The following is a 24,105-nucleotide window of genomic DNA, read 5'->3' as shown; positions in this document are numbered from 1 at the left end:
ATCATATGACATTCCCAGTGGCACCACTGGAAACCTGCACCGGGTTCAGCCTTTAGGCTATACGCTGGGAATGTTTGCAAACAGAAAAACAGTGCAAAAGCATGCTCAAACTGAGTTGTCAATCTCTAGACTTGTGTTGTGAATCAGGCTTATGTATTTAAAGGGCCTGGGAATATTGTACAACTATCATTATCCTGCCAGATCAGATGTGACGTGTCTCTATTTGTTCATTACTTTAAGGCCACTATTTGTCTCCCTGTCTTTGGCACTCAATGTCGAATCCATGTCTTTCCTCTGTCTCCCATAGTCATGCTAAGTTGGATATGAGTGTGCTTACTATGCTGATTTTGGGTTTTATCCAAAATGGATATATTTGCACAGATTGTGTTTTTGTTACTTCTAATATATAGACACTCCCTTTTTCCTGGGTTATATGTTCATTCAGTGCACGAAAAAGCACCATGTTGCTTTGTAGCTGGGCTCGCTCTATGCAAATCCACTTACATTCAAACATACATAATATACAAACTCATGTCCGATTGCATTTTTCAATTATATTGGTAGATCCTCCATATTTCTGGGTGATTCATTTTTAGGTCGAGCCTGAGCAGCACATGTGCTGCTCTGTGAGCCATGCTGTATTGGAGTATGTACTTGAAGCCCACCCACTCTCCGCCCATATTTGTCATTGGCTTGTGTCATTGTCCTTCGTAAATGCTGGCTTCCGATTCGTTATTAGGCTTGTTAGTCCCTCCTTAGTACCGCCTTGTCTTCATTTGTAACCTCCCATGAGGACTGGCCTCTTTTCTTGATTTGTTCCTCTGTGAAATGGATCCAAAAAAGAAAGAAAGTCTTTGGCTGCAAATGTCTCTCTAGACACACTTCCCCCCCTGCAACCGCGAACCCAACCGGAAGGTATTGGAGAGCTTTACTGAGCAGTTATCCAGTTCCAAAGTGGCAGCTTGCTGCGCTTTGCACCTCGGCTCAGATCAGGGCCGGACTGACTACCGGGCAGTTTGGAATGCTGCCGAGCTGGGGGCTGATTTCGTTGATGGGGACCTGCCCTGGCTCAGATTACCTGTGAAGGGTATGATTTCACCCCCAGTTTAACATTGCTCTCGCTCATTTGCTTTTCTCCCCCTGCCACCTTGCTTTGTCTATCGTTTGCTTCCCTATGCCCTCCATGCCCCTTCTCTCATCACACCATCAGTTTTGCTTCCCCACACCCTCCCCGTCTGTGTTCCTTCTGCTACCTTCTGTTTGGACCCCCCCCCCCCCCCCCCCCCACACACACACAGACACTTTCAAACAAGCATTTGGAATGCAATAGGTCTCGCATTTGCGAGAGTTTAAGATATTGGCATTGTAAATGATGCCTTTTATTTATGTTTTGAAAACCAAAACATAAATAAAAGACACTGTCATTCACAATGTCAATAGCTCAAAATCGTGTAAATGTGAGACCTATTGCATTGCAGATGGTTGTTAAATTTGCAACAATTTTTATAATATTTGGGAGTAACAATCTTTTTAAGCCCCGATTTGGTCATTGTAGCTGTCAAACAGATCCACTACTTACAGTAGACATAGAATGGACTTTAGGACTGCCCCTTTCAACCCTTGGCTTTCTTTGACTAGCCACTTACAGCCATGGGCTTGAGACTTTGTCAATTCCATCTTGATATATCACAGTGAAGAAATCATTCATTGCTCACCTAATACTACTGGCTGTTGAGGTGTATCTTTCCACCCCCATTCCACTGCTTACGTTGGACTTTGTGAGGGGCTACTTTACAACCATAACCTTCTCTGTCCATCCCTGTTGGCTTCTTCCCAAGTAAGGTTAAGATCTTTGTTTGAAAAATATATGGCCTACTCGGATGTACCAAATCTCATATCGTAAATTATACGGCGATACAGTATATTTCGTGCACAGGGACACACGCAGGCTTCAACACAGTAAAACAAGCTGCTCACAAGAAAGATTCCTGCTGTAGATCTGCAAAGCCAGATAATCATGACATCAAGGAGCATACTTACTCCTCTATCAGAGTACCACAAGCCCTTCCTTTCCCAGGCACTGAAGTAAAAATCAAGAGCTGCCAGCTTCCGGCTGGCACTCTTGCACTTCCCACTTCCGGTGACACTCACAGAGTCTCAAACGATTGGCAGGATTATCAAAGCGTGACACTCTATTTCCTTAAATGTTAAAATATTCATAGCCTGTGGCTGCTAAGTGAGTACTGATAAGCCGGGGCTGACCAGAGCCTTTAAAAATGGCTGCTGCAACTTTGGTACAAGCTATCACTCCAGAGTAATAGGTGATCAGGTCTAGGGCCTAGGCTGCGGACATCAAACCTGTGCAACTGGGTATGGGCTAGACAGAAAAGAATGAAATCCCAGGTAAGTCTCCCTGTGCCTAAATGGTAAGTACGCTAGTAACAATTCTATTAGAAATATGACAATTGCGCGCGCACATACACAATTTTATATACCTGCCTACACCTTCCGCAATGCACTCGTACCCAATGAATACACTGCCTGGTAAGTGATCATTAAGTAAAAATCAGAGTTTGATATTGCTGGTATGTACTCGTTGCCGGCACTGGCCTTGAAGCTATAATGACTGGTGGAGTCGGTAAAATACCAGTCAGCTGGCAACCCTACAGTGTCTTCTAATGAAGTGCCAACACTGCATGCTTTAACACAAACCCTAGCCAATTGGCTTTGCCAGTGCTCGTTTTTTGCTGTTTCAACCACTGAAGCAACCAATGAATGATACAATTGGTCATATATAGTAAAGTCTTGTCAGCCGCAGGAGCCATATCCATCTTAGAAACAACCTGGGCAATGGAAACTCACCAGACACAAGAAAGAGAGAATAGAAACAGCCAGAGAATGGAACCATAAGAAGAGAAATCCTGGGGAAAGGAAAACTCACCATAGACAGACAGCAAACTGAGGGGTCGCAAACAGCAGTCTCCTGAATGTGAGATACACTAAAAATATGCACAATGTAAGACTCACATGGCACAGCCTGGAGGGTGGAAGAGACTCTATGGAGAATGAAAGGCTGACAGGAAATACCAAGAGAATGGGGTACTCAGCAGCCTTGAGAGCATAAGACTCGTGAAATGCTGGTGGATGCATTAAGGGAAGCCTCGTGAACAGGGCCGCCTGAATAGCATTATTGGCCCGGGGCAATGCAGTGCACTGGGCCCTGCCTACACAACCACTCACAGGAATAAACATGTTTAACGGAACATTAGGGTTAAATTCTGGTCTGCGTGGAGCTCCTATGCTCATGGGGCCCCGGGCAACTGGCCAGCATGCCCACAGCTTGTACATGTGAATTACACAAAAACTGAACGACTTGATTCTCTCATTTCACAACCGGAAGAGTGGACGACCAGCGAAACACGGAGAGTGGGAGACTCGTAAGAGACAGCGCAGAGAATGTGATACTCACGAGAGAATCCAGGACAATGCATGGCACATAAAAGACAACCGAAGAATGGGAGACTTAAAAGAGACAACCTAGAGAATAGACGACTCACAAGAAACAACCTGCAGAATGAGATTTCAGAAGAGACAACTGAGACAATGTGTGTCTCATAAAAGACAACCAGGATAATGCAAGACTTAAGAGTGATAACCTAGACAATGAATGGCTCACAAGAAACTACTTGCAGACTGGAAATGTTAGGTGAGACAACTACGAGAATCAACGACTTACAAAAGACAGCCTGGACAATAGATAACTCTTAAGAAACAACCCGGAGGATGGAAGACCTAGACGGAATAACATGGAGAATGGAAATCTTAGAGGAGACATCATTGAGAATAGAGATCTTAGAAGAAATACTATAAGAGAATGGATGACTCACAATAGACAACCCAGAGAACAAATTCAAGAGCTCTTGAAGGCTCAGGGAGAAGGAACCTGGACAAACCTCTGGGGCTCACAGCACCCTAGGGGAATAGGTACCAGGACAAACAGCAAGAGTTCATAAGACCTTGGAGGGCGAGGGTCTCCAAGGCAAAAATAAGAAGAAAACCAGGACAATGAAAGACTTAGAAGAGACGAACTGGAGAACCGCTTATTCTCGAAAGACAACCTGGAAAATTGATTTCTTAGAAGAGACAAGCAGGAAAATGGAAGACATAAAAGAGGCAACCTAGAGAATGGGTTATCCATAAGAGACAACCCAGAGAATGGTAGATTTAAAAAAGACAGCCCAGGGAATGGATGATTTAGAAGAGACAACATACAGAATGTAAAACTCACAAGAGATAACTTGGAGAAAGGAACACTCAGAAAGGAAAACCAAGAGAATGTACGAGTCAGAAGAGAATTGAACTACTAGAAGAAAGAATGAGAGAACAGAAGACTCACAAGAGACTGTCACGAAAATTGATGCATGTGTGAAACAATCTAAAAATCTATAGACGTATCCATAAGAATGGGGGGAGTTAAATAGACCCAGACGGAGAACGAGAGACTCACAAAAGAAAGTTGTGAGAATAAGAAAGCCATGTAAAATCACCTTACAAATGTACGTTTTGAAAAAGCAGGAGTATAGAAGACTCACTTGAGACAACCTGGTGACCGAAAGACAGCAAGAAAGGCCTGGAGATTAAAAGTCCCATGAGGGATTGGAGACAGGAATGGTCACGAGAGACAGACATACAATAACAAAAGGCAGCCTACTGAAAGCGAGACACAAAAAAAGACAACATGCAGAATGCATTACTCAGATTAGACATTCTTGGGGATGGACTGCCAGAAGAAACATGGGTATCAGAAGACTAACATGACACAGTTTTGAAAGTGGTAGACCTACACCTGCAATTAGAGAAAGGGAAAATCTTACCAAAGAAGACCATCCCAGATGGGAGAGGCACAGAAATAACCATCCATCTTGTTAGACAGTCACACCGTCTTGTATGATCTGAAGTGTAGTTACTGGAATGTCTTTCCAAAAGTTCTGCCAAAAACATCCTTCTTGGCAAATCTTCCTGCATTAAAATTCCAAGTTCACTGCCTCAGCCTCTGTGTACAATGGTCCAGCCAACGTGTTTCCTTCCACAACCGGACTTCTTCAAGGCTAAGTATTGGTTTGATTATTCCTCAAAACCGGTTCATCGATAAGAATCGCATGAAGATTTGCCCCAAATTTGTTTCGGGGGGGGGGGGAATGCCGTTTGGAACGGACATTCCAGTAACTGTATGCATGAGATCACACCAGACTGACTTGCTAATAAGATAGATGGATGTTTGTGTGTCTCTCCCATCATGGTCTGATTTATGTTGGTTACCACGATTATGATTACCTGTGGAGTATCTGGGGAGTAGAGCATTAACTGATCATATGGGATGGGGATGGGATGCTGTAACCATTGCTGTCTGTTTATATTGTAGTCAAAAGCCTTACCAAAAGCCCTTGGAGAAAAGATGGTCCATAAAAGGAATCCTGGTGAGACTCCAAAGAGACACTCTACTGACCACAGTGCCAAAGAGAAACATGATGAACAGTGGTCGCTCACACGGGAGAGCCAGATAAGACAGCCTTGACCAGGGAGTCTCTCAGATACTCATCTAGAGAGTGGAACAGTAGAATTTGTCAGACTGAAGACTGGAAGACAAAAAACCACTGACAACTGGTAGAATCTCACATATGTATCATATATTGAGGTTGATAATATTGGCCTACAATAATGTTGCATCTTAACACACCTATCACTACATTGTCTCACTAAGTATATAATTACTATTCTTACCTACACTTCCCTTCCAATGTAGTGGTTAGGTCAATGTAGTGGATGAAATATTATTGCCATGTGGCATAACGCACAAACAGAAAGCAAGTGTTCCCAAAAAAAAGTTTTCACACCAATGTCAAGAAATGTTGGGATTTTAGTTGCTTTGGTTTCTAACCTGCAAGGACAATGAGCAGAATCAGGAGACTTTGGTTTCAAGGCCCTAGATGAGTTCCAATCCAAGGGATCTAGACAAGAGACTTCACGTCAGAGCTTTCTAGGCAGCCACTTCCCTCTCCCTGTGCACCTCCTGCAATTTTTCGTTGCATAGAAATAGGCCCCAGATTAAGACAAAATAGAAAGGTTTCTTGATAGCCTCACTAAAGGATATCTGAGGAACCCTCAACCTAGGGGATATTGATGGACCGCCCACTCCTTTCCATACAAACTCTGAGATTTCATAACATGGTGCAGGGCATGCTTCCTCAGATCTCACCCCCCCACCTCAAAAACCCCAATTAAATCTGAACCTACTTCTGTCCTGCTCGCGATATCGTCCTGCCTTGCCCAAAGGGACTCCCTCCTTTCTTCTCCTCTTGCTCAGGTTATAGGTTCCACGGTTACCCCACCAGGATGAGTGCCTGAAAAAGCAGACACCGGTCAGAGCATAGAGTTAGTGCCAGTGGTGCCCTGGGGGGATATTGCATATTTTGCTAGCTGTGGGGGAGGGGAAGGGAAACCTGAAGGAGCACTAGACAGGGAACTGGAATTATCCAGCCTCCAAATAGATATGGAAAAAGAAATTCTAGACATGCCCCAGCACGCAGAACCAGTGGAACAGCATAAGATGTGCCATAAGGTGTGTCACATGCATGTCTGCTCACGTTTGGTTCACATGTTTCTCCCATATGGAGTGATGACTTCTCTTTCACTTGAGCTCCACCCCATCTCAACTCTCACTGAGACAAACCTACATGTTCAACTCATTCAAAATCCCTCAGGGCTTTGTTTACAGTTTAGAGAGATCAGAAAACCCTCGAATTCCTGGAGAACATTTTAAATACAGAGTTTAATCCACCTGCTGAATTTCCTCCACTGTAGGGATATAGATGTGGAAAAAATGCAACTGGTGGATTCTATTCCCTAGTTAGAGTTTCCTCCAGTCAGGTCCCTACGAACTTAAAATGAAGCCCTTAGTCCTATGAAGCACTTGATCCCACTCAGCCACCCAAAAACATATGTGGTTTACGGTTCCCAAAAGATAACATAAAATGATTCCCAGACACCTCGAGTCGGAATATTTCTACGCAAGAAAGATAGTATGACCATAGACAGGGCCATGCTAGGGACGTATTTAGAGTTTCATTGACTGGGCACCATGCCACAAACATGTTTCTGCCAGCGGATCCTCTGCTGGCTCCGCTGGTGGAAACCGTCGACTGACAGCCCGATGAAAACTGGGCTGTTAGCGAACGGACTGAAGACCATGTGCATTATTGAGGCCGGTGTAATTATTCCTGTTTGACCTGTCAGGGTAAACTTTGTAGTTCTGAACAGGAAATAGGATTAATTACCTAATGCACTGTGAACAGATTTCCAGTGTATCAGGGCTCTAATGTTTTAAACACATTTTTAAGAATAAACTCCTGGTTTGGGAATTTGTTTATGATAAACAAAAAACTTTGCTGTACAGGTGCATTGGGCATGGTTCCCACATAGCAAAGCTCCAAAGCATTCACAAGAGCCGCCATGGTGGTGACTCGTCTCAAGGCACAGAGTTCTGGAGAACTCTGAATATGGCAGGCTGCAGTTCAGAACCGCAGTGGAGTACATCCCTCCGTTGACCTATCGGAATGGACTACAGCTTGCCAAAGGACACCCAAGCCCCTTAATATTAAACATTGCAATTGAGGGCTGATAAATGCATAAAATGAAGGACATGTGGATGGCCAGACAGACTCACCTGAGGAGCTTCCGCACTCCTGACTTCTTCTGTTCAAGGGAGAAGGTGCTGCTGTCCCAGGACCCAGAGTGAGATCCAGACCCTACACAAAACAGGCTGCACCATTAGCATGACCACAGCGAGGAAGCAAGCACCGAGACCCAAAAGGCAGGCAGCCAATATCTTGCTAAAGAGTAACTCAGCAGACAAGACCCTGCTTTACTGGATCAAGCAGACAAGTGGGTTCCTCATCCACATGGACTGAAAACTCTTTGCCAGCATGTTGACGCTATACCATCCTTCAATCGCATACTGATTATTCCGTGCAATTGCTCAACATTCACTCAAGAAAAGAGAAAATCCTTGGGAATGGTAATCCTCTGCTGATCTTGCGGGTGAATGGGGTGGGGGGGGGGGGGAGTCAGACTGATGAAATCTCTCCCGACTTACGACTGCTGAGCGATGGAATCAGTCAGACTGAAATCCGAAATTCTACTTCTACCTATGCCACATGTGTTGTTATGTTATGTTATTATGTTACATTACATTACATTAGGTTATGTTTAATCCTCGGCAAAGCACTACGCTACGCTCTCGTAGTTTTCAAAGTTTGCGCAACTTTGCACTACGCGAACTGCACGTAGCACAGTGCAAACATGCGTAGCGTACTGTAGTGCAGTGGTCATTTTTTGCTTGCTCGCGGTCCTCAACGTCAAGTTGGCGACCGCGAGCAAGCAAAATGACATACTTGCAAGACTTTTTCCTTGTTCGCGATCAGCAACATCAAGTTGCCGATCGCGAGCATGGAAAATAAACCTCCCGGCGATATTCTCAACGTGGGGAGGTCAGGTTTCTTATTGCGAGTGGTCGCGCATGCATCCGACCGCTCGCGATGAGAAACTACCAGTTCGCGTTGAGAAAGCTGCAGCTCGAGTAAAAATCTACTTGAGCGGCAGAAAAGAACAGCTCGCACTGTGCAAGATGCTGTTTTCAATGATTGCACAGTGCTGGATGCTTGTCCGCACTGTGCAATCATTGAAAATGACAATTTGCACAGTGCGAACATGCTACTACACAGTTCGCGTAGTGCTACGTGTAGCTCGCGTAGTGCTACGTGTAGCTCGCGTAGTGCGAAGTTCACTTCGCGTAGCTACACATAGTGCTACTTTGCGAACTACGCCCACCCCTATTGTTATGTTATGTTATGTAATGCTATGTTATCTGAGATTTGCAAAGCACTGTATTGTCTGTCTGACTTCAAGGAGCAGAGTGAACTATCAGCGGTGTCACCCTGCATTCATTTTATACTGTGCTTGGCCTGGTATAGTTTCTCCCCAGTGGTCTCAAATCTGAAGCCCAATGGGAGGTGCTCCTCTTGTTTTGTGTGACTGCACCCTCTAGCAGAGTTTCAGATGTTTCCTGGACTAGTTTACCTCAAACTGTACTCACAGTTCTAGTTGTGAGTAGCCACTGCCATCTCACAAAGGGAAAACTGATCGTTGATGGCAGGTGGTAACATATGGGGTGCGTATAGGTAATTTCCCTGTCCCGCTTGGCGGGTAGCTTCCAATCCTATTCACATAACTGGGACTCTTCTCTTTCCTCTGAGTGCCATGTGGTGTCCTCAGTAATTTTGCAGTAACAGTATGACTGGTGTCCTTTAAGAGAAGCACAGTTAAGGAAATGAGTGGGAATGTCTTCCACATGTCTACAGAGACCCTCTCCTGAGTTTTTTCCTGCATGGTTGTCGGATCCTAAGATGCATAACCAAAAGCACACTCACAAGAAGAACAGGTGGAATCCTGGGCAGGGTTGTGTGTCCCTCTTCCATCTCTTCCTGGGTACATAGTCAGAGCCAGTAAGACCTGCCAGCATCAGAGTGCACACATGACCCTCTGTAGTGTATGGACACTGCACACATCCTGGCCCTTTTGGTGTTCTCCCTGGTTCATTTTGGGGAAGCACAAGAAGATAGTGTGTGAACTGATTCAATGGTTCACTGACTTCCAAGGGTGGCAACACCTGTGATTGGCCACTAGGTTTTACATCAGTGACCACAAAAGTGGTTACACACCGACACTCCAAAGCCAATACTTTAGCCCCCTTCCCCCTTGACTTCTAAAGATGCTCCCTGTATTTCCATCTAGGAAATGATGGGCCAGTTGTGGGAAACTGGGTTACCGCGGTATTAACGCTATGACTATACCTAAAACTGCAGAGCTACCCTAGCAGCTGTACACTGCGAGGAAGAGACGGACGGTTCTGAGTGCAGAGGGTCTGGCCCAGACTTGAGGCCCAGATGACAGAGAGCTCCTGTAAGAACATGCCTGAGCAGAAACAACCCACCCAAGAACAGAGGATCCATTGTCCAGCTCTCTAGTGTCACCCAGAAACAAGAACAGTAACACTCAGAACAAACACCTGTAGTGTGCCCCAAAATATAGCAGATCCTCCTTGGTTATCAAGATTGTGGACTCTGTCCCCACTCTGTCTTCTTGTGCACCTACTACATGCAGTCCAGCATTTGCAAGATGAACTTGGGGTTGTGGATATGACGGCGTGCAATTCTCTCCTAACCTTCCATCCGATCACAACTGCTGCAGAGAATACTTTAGGTATACGTGGATCCCCTAACCCTTGGGCATCTGACCTAGAAGAGCAGCAGAACATCTCCCCTTGCACTGGAGCCTTTTGGCGTGATGTATACATTGTGAACCCCATCATGCTAATTTTGGTGCTTTTGGCTTCATATATCAAGATCCAACAGAGCTGAAATATGGTGGTTAGATGCTCTGTGGTTCCCACTGTAGGTCATCAGCCCACAGCGCTCAGTGATTGCAGGAGGACCACTGGGTAGAGCCTCAGCCAAAACCTTTTCACCTCAACCAATCCATTTTGAGTACAAGTCTTTGGAGGGCCTTATTTAGATCTCAGCGGACTGAATACTTTGCTACAAACATTACGGATATCCCATCCATCGTTTCCATAGGATATAATGGCATCTTAATACGGCAGGTGGCATGTCTGTCACGTTTGTGATGGAGTATTCCCCTCTGCCAAGATCTAAATTAGGCCCTAATTTCTTCCCAACATTTAAGATAAGATTACTCTTACTTCAAATCCTTAAACCCTCTTAACGACCCTAAAGAAAATGGATCCACTGATTCCTTTAGGTGGTGGATTTGTTGGTGGGATTTGGGCTGTTTGTAAACATCAAGCTCTACAGCACTGAACTTCTCTATTGAGTGTCATACTTAAGAACTGTCTGACAGCTTGCAGACATGTGGATGAACACAGTCACAGTTGCTTCGAGACTGATCTTTGTGTTACAAGTGACCGGAATGACTTGAGAATTGGGAAGCTTCCTTTTGTCCCCAGGCAAACTGGTGAGATTTATACTTAAGAGTCCTGTGCCCCTGGGGCACTGCTGAGAGAATACTCAGTATTTTAGGACTCAGTGTTGCAGTGTAAGGAATGTCTAGAGGCAGATGTTCTATAAGTTAGTTATTATCTGAGCTCCAAAAGATGTGACTCATCCCCACAAGTTCCTATGCACTTTACTCTGCTTGCTGATCATTATATTGACTGTTCTATTGATCAATGGATTAAATATATGTCTATAAGAATTCTGAAATATAGCTCTGAGTGGACACTGAAACCGATGAAGAAGTTTTTATTATGTTATACTTGTCTGAGTTCCTTCCCCAGGACCACCTCCTGGAATAAGAACCCACTGCTCGACCTCGCTAGTCCCAAACAGTCAAGAAGACTCAAATGGCACCTATGTCCCTTGTAGCACTGCAGAAGTGTCCAAGGCCCTGGGGCACCAGCAGTAAATGACACTTACTCACGTGTGAACTGACCATTACCACTGACTGACCCATGCCCTACAGAAAAGGCCTGAAACTAAAAACATTTTTGCAGTGCAAAAATACTTTTACACTGACATAGCAGTACTAAGATGTTGAGGACCCTGGTGTTTCATTGTGTATTTTCCAAGGCATCCTAAAATGTTAAAAAATCACAGATAAGAGTTTGGTGAAACAATATCCATTTGTTTCACCTATGGTTTCCGTGGGATTTTTGCCAATCAGAGCTTGAGAATTATTCTACTACACAGTGTATAGTGGGCCAGTGACAGGTACAAGTGAAACAAACATTGGCAAAGCCAATAAGTCTCGCCTATGCTAGAGCTATTGGCTTTGCCAATGTGTTTTAGCCATGTTATACACCAGCAAGGTTGCTGTTCAGTATGGCTAAAAGTGTTGTAGAGGAGAGTGGGATAGATTCTTGTAGAGTGTAATGGTGAAGAGTGGAGAAGAGTGTCGTAGAGTGGAGTTGCATAGAGTGAGATATGTATTGGAGTGGCATAGAGTGTAGTCGTGTAGTGTGGCGTACCATGGAGTGTTGTAGAGTAGAGTGGCATAAAGTAGAGTGGACTGGTGTAGAGTACATTTGCATAGAGTGTTGCAGAGTAAAGTGGTGTAGAGTGCAGTGGCATATAGTGGAGTGCTGCAGAGTGCAGTGGCATAGAGTACAGTAATGCACAGTAGAGAGGCGTAGAGTTCAGTGGCAGAGACTAGTGGAGAGTGCAGTGGCATAGAGTGCATAGGTGTAGAGTACAGTGGCGTAGAGTGCAGTGGCATAGAGTGGAGTAGCACTGAGTGGCGTAGAGTGCAGTGGCGTAGAGTAGATTGTTTCAGAGGGGAGTGAATTGACATAGACTGGAGTGGTGCAGAGTAGACTGGACTCGTGCAGTGACACAAAGTGACGTAAAGTGGTGTAGAGTGCAGTGGTGCAAAGTACATTAGAGTGCCATACAGTGGATTGGCATAGAGTGGATTGTTTCGGAGGAGAGTGAAGTGGCATAGACTGGAATGGTGCAGAGTAGAGTGGACTCGTTTAGTGACACAAAGTGACGTAAAGTGGTGTAGAGTGCAGTGGTGCAAAGTAGATTAGAGTGCCATACAGTGGATTGGCATAGAGTGGAGTGGCACTGAGTGGCGTAGAGTACAGTGGCGTAGAGTGGATTGTTTCGGAGGAGAGTGAAGTGGCATAGACTGGAATGGTGCAGAGTAGAGTGGACTGATGCAGTGACAGAGTGACATAAATTGGTGTAGAGTGCAGTGGCATAGAGTGCAGTGGTGCAGAGTAGATTAGAGGTGCCAAACAGCGGATTGGCATAGAGTGCAGGGGCATAAAGTGGAGTGATACAGAGTAGAGTGCATTGGCGTAGAGTGTATTTGGCATAGAGTGCAGTGCCCCAGAGTGAAGAGTTGCAGAGTGGCGTAGAGTGGAGGGACGTGGAGTGGAGTTGTGCAGAGTAGTGTGGAGTGACCTAGACTGGAGTGGTGTAGAGTGCAGTGGCGAAGAGTGCAGTGGTGTAGGGTACAATGGCGTAGAGTTCATTTGCATTGAGTAGAGTGATGCAGAGTAGAGCAGAGAGGCATAGAGTGAAGTGGTGTAGAACAGAGTAGTCCAGAGTGGAGTAGAGTGCAGTGGTGTGGTTTAAATTGGAGTGGTGCAGATTAGAGTGGAGTGGGCTAATGTAGAGTATGCATGGTATGGTAGTGCACTTCCATTACAGACAACACATCTTCAATTGAAACCATCATTACATTGACATTGACAGAGTTTTACTGATAGAAGTATAAAGTGCACAAACGATTAATGTGTGGAAATGTCATCACATGGTGTATTGATTTGTTTTGATTGTTTAAAAATATTTGTTTCCACCACACTTTAAAATTACCCAAAAATGTGCTTCATTTGGGCTTTTCAAAGTGTGAAATATTTGCACAGTTCATTTGCAGACATTTGAATTTTGTTATGTACTAGACAAAAAATAACATTGTACAGCCTTACTCATTCACTCCCCGATGCAAGCATGATTGTCACATAAATCCTCTCACTTTGAAGTCAAAGAAAGAGAAACAAACACCAAGCTCCCTGGAAGAGACAAACCTTTTGACCTCTGTGTTTGAATGTAGAGCAACTGTGACAAGATAAGAACCGGATTTAAAGGCCTGTTCACAGAAATCGAGCACTGGTGGAAGAAGACAGTAAACAGGACTTGGGGGAGGGAAGGGACAAGCTTGAGCTGGACAGCCTAAAACAAATAGAGCCAGCAAATACAAAGCAAGCAAATGTGAGTTACAAACTGCAAAGCCAATGGCAAACAACGGGTCGAATGCATTACCAGGGAATCCAGAAATTGTGACGCAGACGAAAAGATGGAACTACCCAGTAGTTAGATTCGACAAGGCTCACACAGGATCAAACCTTTGATTGGGAGCCATGAGTCACGTTCATGGTACTGTTGCCAAGTTCGTGGATGGAGTTTAGCCTATCTGAGGTTGTCGCCTTGTATAGTCAAATTAAGACAGGGTCTTCAACTGATCTCTTGCCAGCCAAAATGGTAGCCCCATTAGGAAGTCTGCTCTCCTCAGGTATCCGAACAGTAATCAATCTTTCCCTTAGAGAAGGGCTAGTACCCAGTGACTGGAAAAAGGCGATAGTGAACCCTATTCGGAAAAATGCGGCACTACCATGGTCAGGCCTTTCCAATCTCCGCCCAATCTCCCTCCTACCACATCTTAGTAAGATGAACAAGAGATATGTCAATACACATATGTCCAACTTCATCGAGGCAATGGGCGGTCTGGACCATTCACAATCTGGGTTCAGACCTAATCACAGCACCGAAGCAGCCCTCCTCTCCGTGACCGATACCATCAGGATGGCACAGGATAGAGGAGGCTCTATGATTCTGGTGCTGTTGGATTTGTCCGCTGCCTTCGACAAGGTGTCACATGACATTCTTATCGGTCGTCTGAAAAGGGTTGGGATAGGCGGAACTGTTCTGTCATGGTTGGAGAGTTTCATCACTGGCCGCTCACAAAGTGTCCGTCTGGGCTCCCATTTTTCCATTTTAGGGAGCTCACCAAGGGGGTTCCACAGGGCTCATGCCTAATCCCTACACGTTTTAATGTGTATGTGGCCCCCTTGGCTGACATTGTGAGAGAATATGGGTTCACACCAATATCGTATGCTGATGACACCCAGCTTTTGTTTCCTTTCCAGACCCTGACGCCAGCAGTTAAAAACACCTTCGCTGCAGGCATGAGAGCTGTATCCGAATGGATAACCTCCAATTGCCTGCAATGTAATGTGGGCAAGACGATGGTCATGCTCTTCCGAGAAGCCCCGCTCCTTTGGTCTCCTGAGTGGTGGTCTTCTGACCTAGGGCCTGTTCCACATCCCAAACAGGTTGTAAAAAACTTGGGGGTACGGCTAGATCAGTCCCTGCTACTAAAAGATCATGTAAGCCAGGTAGCAGGAACCTGTCTTAGGGTCATTGGGCTCCTGAGGCGGGTATTCCCGTATCTAGCGGACAGTTATAGAAAAACCCTGGTCCAAGCGCTTGTAATCTGCAGACTAGATTACTGTAATGGGTTGCTCCTTTCTGCCAATGAAGAGCAACTCGACGTGTTACAGGTAGCCCAGAATACGGCAGCCAGACTGATCCTGAATGTTCCAGCCAGATCCCCTACCCGTCCCCTTTTGAACAAACTCCAGTGGCTGTCCATCCGCCAGTGGACCAATGCCTGTTTGGCATTGGTCCAAAATATCTGTCAGAAACATTCAAACCCTATGAGCCATCTCGCTCTCTACGATCCAAGAATCAATCACTGCTTCAGGTGCCGCGGATCAAAAGGGAAAGACAGGGCGGGCGAGCTCTCTCCTATAGGGGCCCCACCATCTGGAATACTTTACCCCTTTCTCTCAGGCAAAATTCCAATCTTGGAGCCTTTAGGAAAACTCTAAAGACTCATCTGTTTCTGACAATATGATCTCTGAATTGATCCTGACTCGAACGTCTCCTATTTATTTATGGCTTCTGGTAAGAACACAAGCGCGGAGATACACTTTCGGGGGTCGAATTCCTGCGCTAGATAAGCAAATAAATAAATAAAATGGAGGCCGCAACAATAGAAGCATGGGTGACATTATTTTGTACATTAGTTTACAGCGTTTATCTTGTAAGTTAGTCACAGTTATGTTTTCAGCACCAACCCTTGTCATCCTGAAAAATGAGTATGACCCTATATAGGCAAGAAAATATGGCGAAACATGTCGACACACATGAAGGGCTTGTTAGTGTCGCCCTCTTGATTTTAATCATGCGGTTTGGGGATTAGAACAAAGTTGATAGAAACTCACACTCTCAATATGGTAGCTTGGGCTTTGGATAGGTGACATGAGTGTAGTGTAGCAGAGACCTGTGAACTACACACCTGATGCAACTACAAAGAAGGAGTTGAGCAGAATTGATAGAGGAGATAGAACTACATCAATGTCCCTGGCTGACTCAGACACTCCTGTTACCAGCAAATACATTTCACCACATTCAGTGGATGTTAGTTCGTACTCAAGAGTAAACCAAAGGATGAAGCATGCCACAATACATGTGAGGGTTTAATGCTCTTTTAGCACACACACGTTATCATTCTGCCGCATACTTCTTTCCACCTCTGGTAGGGTACCCATAGGGTTCTAGGTTGTCATATAGTTGGAGGAGTCATACTGGCCTTACTTTAATGAGAGTCATGTTCTGGTCACATGATTATTTTTCTCGCCAATGAACTCCACAAATCAGACACAGTCCAATATGTCTCATCCAATCATCTCATTCCCATCAACATAACTTTAATGTCTTCTAGTGCTCCAAGGCCTCGTCATCTGGTGCTCGGGAATGAATGCATGAGTGAGTTATTCCATGTATGTATGAAATGATTTGCATTGCAATACAGCAGCCTGCCCAGTGGTACACAGATGTATCTGGAACGCCCAGCAGGTGTGGGTCACTTGGTGTCCCCTCCACATATGTGTGTTGATCTCTATCAGGCACACATAGAAAAGAGGTTTTCTTTACTTAGTCATAAGGTTTATTATGTTGATTTGTAGCTAGGCTTGCGCATAATAAATCCAGTACAAGCATACATACTTACATACATGCATATCCTACATACATGTGGAGATGGCCGGAAGCAACAAACTTTAGAGTCGCGACCCAGTGACCCCTATGGGAGAGAAGCGCATCCCTTTACTTACTGGCTTCTTCATCGAGTGATCTCCGGGCCTGCTCGCGAGGCGGGTCCTCAAAGCCCTCTACGTCCAGCATCCCTTCTAGGTCAGCGTCGTAGTCCAGCTGCCAAAGCAAAGGGCATCCATAGAGGGGTTATGAGCGCTTAGAGCGAAGTAATGACTAGAGGCTCGTCGATAAACAGGAGGCAGGTACTGGTGAACAGAGACCGATCCATAGTGAACAGAGACTGATCAACAGAGAGGAGGTAGGTACAGAAGAACAGAGATTGATCAACAGACAGGAGGTAGGTACAGAGGAACAGAGACTGATCAACAGAGAGGAAGTAGGTACAGATGAACAGGGACTGATCAACAGAGAGGAGGTAGGTACAGATGAACAGAGACTGCGCAACAGAGAGGAGGTAGGTACAGATGAACAGGGATGGATCAATAGAGAGGAGGTAGGCACTGGTGAACAAAGACCGATCAACAGAGAGGCTGTAGGCACTGGTGAACAGAGACGGATCAACAGAGAGGCGGTAGGCACTGGTGAACAAAGACCGATCAACAGAGAGAAGGTAGGCACTGGTGAACAGCGATGGATCAACAGAGAGGAGGTAGGTACAGATGAACAGAGATGGATCAACAGAGAGGAGGTAGGCACTGGTGAACAGAGACTGATCAACAAAGAGGCGGTTGGCACTGGTGCACAGAAACTGATCAACAGAGAGGAGGTGGGCACTGGTGAACAGAAACTGATCAACGGAGAGGAGGTGGGCACTGGTGAACAGAGACTGATAAACAGAGAGGAGGTAGGCACTGGTCAACAGCGATGGATCAACAGAGAGGAGGTAGGTACAGATGAACATAGATGGATAAACAGAGAGGAGGTAGGTACAGATGAACATAGATGGATTAAAAGCAGGGAGGTAGGCACTGGTGAACAGAGATGGATCAGCAGAGAGGAGGTAGGCACTGGTCAACAGCGATGGATCAACAGAGAGGAGGTAGGTACAGATGAACATAGATGGATAAACAGAGAGGAGGTAGGTACAGATGAACATAGATGGATTAAAAGCAGGGAGGTAGGCACTGGTGAACAGAGATGGATCAGCAGAGAGGAGGTAGGGACAGATGAACAGAGATGGATCAACAGAAGGGAGGCAGGTACTGGTGAACAGAGACTGATCAACAGAGAGGCAGTAGGCACTGATGCAAAGAGACTGATCAACAGAGAGGAGGTAGGTACTCGTGAACAGAGATGGATCAACAGAGAGGAGGTAGGTACAGATGAACAGAGATGGATCAACAGAAGGGAGGTAGGCACTGGTTAACAGAGACTGATCTACAGAAGGGAGGTAGGCACTGGTGAACAGAGACTGATCAACAGAGAGGAGGTAGGTACAGATGAACAGAGACTGATCAACAGAGAGGAGGCAGGTACAGATAAACAGGGATTGATTAACAGAGAGGAGGTTTGTACAGATGAACAGAGATGGATCAACAGAGAGGAGGTAGGCACTGGTGAACAGAGACTGATCAACAGAGAGGAGGTAGGCACTGATGAACCGATACTGATCAACAGAGAGGCGGTAGGCACTGGTGCACAGAGACTGATCAACAGAGAGGCGGTAGGCACTGGTGCGCAGAGACTGATCAACAGAGAGAAGGTAGCACTGGTGAACAGAGATGGATCAACAGAGAGGAGGTAGGCACTGGTGAACAGAGACTGATCAGCAGAGAGGAGATAGGTACAGATAAACAGGGACTGATCAACAGAGAGGAGGTAGGCACTGGTGAACAGAGACTGACCAACAGAGGAAAAGTAGGCACTGGTGAACAGAGACTGATCAACAGAGATGAGGTAGGCACTGGGGAACAGAGACTGATCAACAGAGAGGCGGTAGGCACTGGTGAACAGAGACTGATCAACAGAGAGGTGGTAGGCACTGGTGAACAGAGACTGGCCAACAGAGCAAAGGTAGGCACTGGTGAACAGAGACTGATCAACAGAGAGGAGGTAGGCATTGGGGAAAAGAGACTGATCAACAGAGAGGCGGTAGGCACTGGTGAACAGAGACTGATCAACAGAGAGGTGGTAGGCACTGGTGAACAGAGATGGGTCAACAGAGAGGAGGTAGGCACTGGGGAACAGAGATGGATCAACAGAGAGGAGGTAGGCACTGGTGAACAAAGACTGATCAACAGAGAGGAGGTAGATACTGCTGAACAGAGACTGATCAAGCGAAAGGAGGTAGGCACTGGGGAACAGAGATGGATCAACAGAGAGGAGGTAGGCACTAGTGAACAGAGACTGATCAACAGAAGGGAGGCAGGCACTGGTGAACAGAGACTGATCAACATAGAGGAGGTAGGTACAGATAAACAGAGATGAATCAACAGAGAGGAGGTAATCACTGGTGAACAGAGACTGATCAACAAAGAGGAGGTAGGCACTGGGAACAGAGACTGATCAACAGAAAGGAGGTAGGCACTGTGGAACAGAGACTGATCAACAGAGAGGGGGTAGGCACCGGGGAACAGAGACTGATCAAGCGAGAGGAGGTAGCACTGGGGAACATAGATGGATCAACAGAGAGGAGGTAGGCACTCATGAACAGAGATGGATCAACAGAGAGGAGGTAGGCCCTCGTGAACAGAGACTGATCAACAGAGAGGAGGTAGGCACTGGTGAACAGAGACTGATCAACAGAGAGGTGGTAGGCACTGGTGAACAGAGACTGATCAACAGAAGGGAGGTAGGCACTGGTGAACAGAGACTGATAAACAGAGAGGTGGTAGGCACTGGTGAACTGAGATTGATCAACAGAGAGGAGGTAGGCACTGGTGAACAAGAACTGATCAACAGAGAGAAGGTAGGCACTGGTGAACAGAGACGGATCAACACAGAGGAGGTAGGTACTGGTGAACAGAGATGGATCAACAGAGTGGAGGTAGGCACTGGTGAACAGAAATGGATCAACAGAGAGGCGGTAGCCACTGGTGAACAGAGATGGATCAACAGGGAAGAGGTAGGCACTGGTGAACATAGACTGATCAATAGAGAGGTGGTAAGCACTGGTGAACAGAGACGGATTAACAAAGAGGCGGTAGGCACTGGTGAACAGAGATAGATCATCAGAGAGGGGGTAGGTACAGATGAACAGATACAGATCAACAGCGAGGTGGTAGGCACTGGTGAACAGAGACTGATCAACAGAGAGGACATATGCACTGGTGAACAGAGACGTATCCATAGTGAACAGAGACTGATAAATAGAGGGATGGCAAGCAGTGGTGAGTAGAAATAGATCAATGGATAGAGGACAAGTAGTAAACAGAGACGGATATATAGACTGCTCGATAGAGTTAGGCCGGGCACTGGTAAACACAGGCTGATCAACAGAGAGGGGTAACCACTGGTGAACAGAGACTTCTCAATAGAAAGTGTGCAGGCAATGTTGAATAAATGCTGATCAATAGAGAGATGACAAACAGCAGAAATCAGAGCTTGATCTACAGAGTGATTGATAGAAAGAGGGTAAGTACTGGCAAAAAGAGACTGGCCAACATACAAAAAGGGCAAGCAGTGGTGAACAGAGACTGGTGAATAGAAAGAGGCAGGCAGTGGTGAACAGAGACTTGTCAATAGAAAGAGGGCAGGCGCTGGTGAACAGAGACTTGTGAATAGAAAGAGGGCAGACAGTGGTGAACAGAGACTTGTGAATAGAAAGAGGCAGGCACTGGTGAACAGAGTCTTGTGAATAGAAAGAGGCAGACAGTGGTTAACAGAGACTTGCCAATAGAAAGAGGCAGGCAGTGGGGAACAGAGACTTGTGAATAGAAAGAGGCAGGCAGTGGTGAACAGAGACTTGTCAATAGAAAGAGGCAGGCACTGGTGAACATAGACTTGTAAATAGAAAGAGGGCAGGCAGTGGTGAATAGAGACTTGTGAATAGAAAGAGGCAGGCAGTGGTGAACAGAGCCTTGTGAATAGAAAGAGGCAGGCAGTGGTGAACAGAGACTTGTGAATAGAAAGAGGGCAGACAGTGGTGAACAGAGACTTGTGAATAGAAAGAGGCAGGCACTGGTGAACAGAGACTTGTAAATAGAAAGAGGGCAGCAGGCACTGGTGAACAGAGACTTGTGAATAGAAAGAGGCAGACAGTGGTTAACAGAGAGTTGTCAATAGAAAGAGGCAGGCAGTGGGGAACAGAGGCTTGTGAATAGAAAGAGGCAGGCAGTGGTGAACAGAGACTTGTCAATAGAAAGAGGCAGGCACTGGTGAACATAGACTTGTAAATAGAAAGAGGGCAGGCAGTAGTGAACAGAGACTTGTGAATAGAAAGAGGCAGGCAGTGGTGAACAGAGACTTGTCAATAGAAAGAGGCAGGCACTGGTGAACATAGACTTGTAAATAGAAAGAGGGCAGGCAGTGGTGAACAGAGACTTGTGAATAGAAAGAGGCAGGCAGTGGTGAACAGAGACTTGTGAATAGAAAGAGGCAGGCAGTGGTGATCAGAGACTTGTGAATAGAAAGAGGCAGGCAGTGGTGAACAGAGACTTGTGAATAGAAAGAGGGCAGACAGTGGTGAACAGAGACTTGTGAATAGAAAGAGGCAGGCACTTGTGAACAGAGACTTGTAAATAGAAAGAGGGCAGCAGGCACTGGTGAACAGAGACTTGTGAATAGAAAGAGGGCAGGCAGTGGGGAACAGAGACTGGTGAATAGAAAGAGGCAGACAGTGGTGAACAGAGACTTGTCAATAGAAAGAGGCAGGCAGTGGTGAACAGAGACTTGTGAGTAGAAAGAGCCAGGCAGTGGGGAACAGAGACTTGTGAATAGAAAGAGGCAGGCAGTGGTGAACAGAGACTTTTGAATAGAAAGAGGCAGGCAGTGGTGAACAGAGAGTTGTGAATAGAAAGAGGGCAGGCAGTGTTGAACAGAGACTTGTGAATAGAAAGAGGCAGGCACTGGCGAACAGAGACTTGTGAATAGAAAGAGGCAGGCAGTGGGGAACAGAGACTTGTCAATAGAAAGAGGCAGGCACTGGTGAACAGAGACTTGTAAATAGAAAGAGGGCAGGCAGTGGTGAACAGAGACTTGTGAATAGAAAGAGGCAGGCAGTGCTGAACAGAGACATGTGAATAGAAAGAGGCAGGCAGTGGTGAACAGAGACTTGTGAATAGAAAGAGGGCAGACAGTGGTGAACAGAGACTTGTGAATAGAAAGAGGCAGGCACTGGTGAACAGAGACTTGTCAATAGAAAGAGGCAGGCAGTGGTGAACAGAGACTTGTGAATAGAAAGAGGGCAGGCAGTGGTGAACAGAAACTTGTGAATAGAAAGAGGCAGGCAGTGGTGAACAGAGACTTGTCAATAGAAAGAGGCAGGCAGTGGTGAACGGAGACTTGTAAATAGAAAGATGGCGGGTAGTGGTGAACAGAGACTTGTGAATAGAAAGAGGCAGGCAGTGGGGAACAGAGACTTGTGAATAGAAAGAGGCAGGCAGTGGTGAGCAGAGACTTGTGAATAGAAAGAGGGCAGACTGTGGTGAATAGAGACTTGTGAATAGAAAGAGGCAGGCACTGGTGAACAGAGACTTGTAAATAGAAAGAGGGCAGGCACTGGTGAACAGAGACTTGTGAATAGAAAGAGGCAGGCAGTGGTGAACAGAGACTCGTGAATAGAAAGAGGCAGGCAGTGGTGATCAGAGACTTGTGAATAGAAAGAGGCAGGCAGTGGTGAACAGAGACTTGTGAATAGAAAGAGGGCAGACAGTGGTGAACAGAGGCTTGTGAATAGAAAGAGGCAGGCACTGGTGAACAGAGATGTGTCAATAGAAAGAGGCAGGCAGTGGTGAACAGAGACTTGTGAATAGAAAGAGGGCAGGCAGTGGTGAACAGAGACTTGTGAATAGAAAGAGCCAGGCAGTGGGGAACAGAGACTTGTGAATAGAAAGAGGCAGGCAGTGGTGAACAGAGACTTGTGAATAGAAAGAGGCAGGCAGTGGGGAACAGAGACTTGTCAATAGAAAGAGGCAGGCAGTGGTGAACAGAGACGTGTCAATAGAAAGAGGCAGGCAGTGGTGAACAGAGACATGTGAATAGAAAGAGCTAGGCAGTGGTGAACAGAGACTTGTGAATAGAATGAGGCAGGCAGTGGTGAACAGAGACTTGTGAATAGAAAGAGCCAGGCAGTGGTGAACAGAGACTTGTCAATAGAAAGAGGGCAGGCACTGGTGAACAGAGACTTGTGAATAGAAAGAGGGCAGGCAGTGGTGAACAGAGACTTGTTTCCATAGAAAGAGGGCAGGCACTGGTGAACAGAGACTTGTGAATAGAAAGAGGCAGGCAGTGGTGAACAGAGACTTGTGAATAGAAAGAGGCAGGCAGTGGTGATCAGAGACGTGTGAATAGAAAGAGGCAGGCAGTGGTGAACAGAGACTTGTGAATAGAAAGAGGGCAGACAGTGGTGAACAGAGGCTTGTGAATAGAAAGAGGCAGGCACTGGTGAACAGAGACGTGTCAATAGAAAGAGGCAGGCAGTGGTGAACAGAGACTTGTGAATAGAAAGAGGGCAGGCAGTGGTGAACAGAGACTTATCAATAGAAAGAGCCAGGCAGTGGGGAACAGAGACTTGTGAATAGAAAGAGGCAGGCAGTGGTGAACAGAGACTTGTGAATAGAAAGAGGCAGGCAGTGGGGAACAGAGACTTGTCTATAGAAAGAGGCAGGCAGTGGTAAACAGAGACTTGTCAATAGAAAGAGGCAGGCAGTGGTGAACAGAGACATGTGAATAGAAAGAGCTAGGCAGTGGTGAACAGAGACTTGTGAATAGAAAGAGGCAGGCAGTGGTGAACAGAGACTTGTGAATAGAAAGAGCCAGGCAGTGGTGAACAGAGACTTGTAAATAGAAAGAGGGCAGGCACTGGTGAACAGAGACTTGTGAATAGAAAGAGGGCAGGCAGTGGTGAACAGAGACTTGTCAATAGAAAGAGGAAGGCACTGGTGAACAGAGACTTGTGAATAGAAAGAGGCAGGCAGTGGTGAACAGAGACTTGTGAATAGAAAGAGCCAGGCAGTGGTGAACAGAGACTTGTCAATAGAAAGAGGGCAGGCACTGGTGAACAGAGACTTGTGAATAGGATGAGGCAGGCACTGGTGAACAAAGACTTGTGAATAGAAAGAGGCAGGCAGTGGTGAACAGAGACTTGTGAATAGAAAGACCTAGGCATTGGTGAACAGAGACGTGTCAATAGAAAGAGGGCAGGCACTGGTGAACAGAGACTTGTGAATAGAAAGAGGCAGGCAGTGGT

General features: G+C 46.0%; 1 protein-coding gene across 2 annotated transcripts in view; it reads right to left on the bottom strand.

Annotated features, from left to right (window-relative positions):
- SLC4A1 (solute carrier family 4 member 1 (Diego blood group)) overlaps nucleotides 1–24,105 on the bottom strand; it is a 191,986-nt gene that overhangs the window by 152,125 nt on the left and 15,756 nt on the right. Inside the window, exons 3-5 of one of the 2 annotated variants that reach the window (XM_086923901.1) lie at nucleotides 16,817–16,913; nucleotides 7,724–7,805; nucleotides 6,295–6,401 (exon numbers count right to left, since the gene is read on the bottom strand). In XM_086923901.1, coding sequence (XP_086780027.1) covers nucleotides 6,295–6,401; nucleotides 7,724–7,805; nucleotides 16,817–16,913 — 286 coding nt within the window. The remainder of the gene's footprint in view (nucleotides 1–6,294; nucleotides 6,402–7,723; nucleotides 7,806–16,816; nucleotides 16,914–24,105) is intronic. The other variant, XM_086923900.1, reaches the window with a different exon arrangement.

The sequence above is a fragment of the Lissotriton vulgaris genome, chromosome 5 (genome assembly GCF_964263255.1).
Source record: "Lissotriton vulgaris chromosome 5, aLisVul1.2, whole genome shotgun sequence".
Taxonomy (NCBI): domain Eukaryota; kingdom Metazoa; phylum Chordata; class Amphibia; order Caudata; family Salamandridae; genus Lissotriton; species Lissotriton vulgaris.
This window is presented reverse-complemented; position numbering and strand designations above follow the sequence as displayed.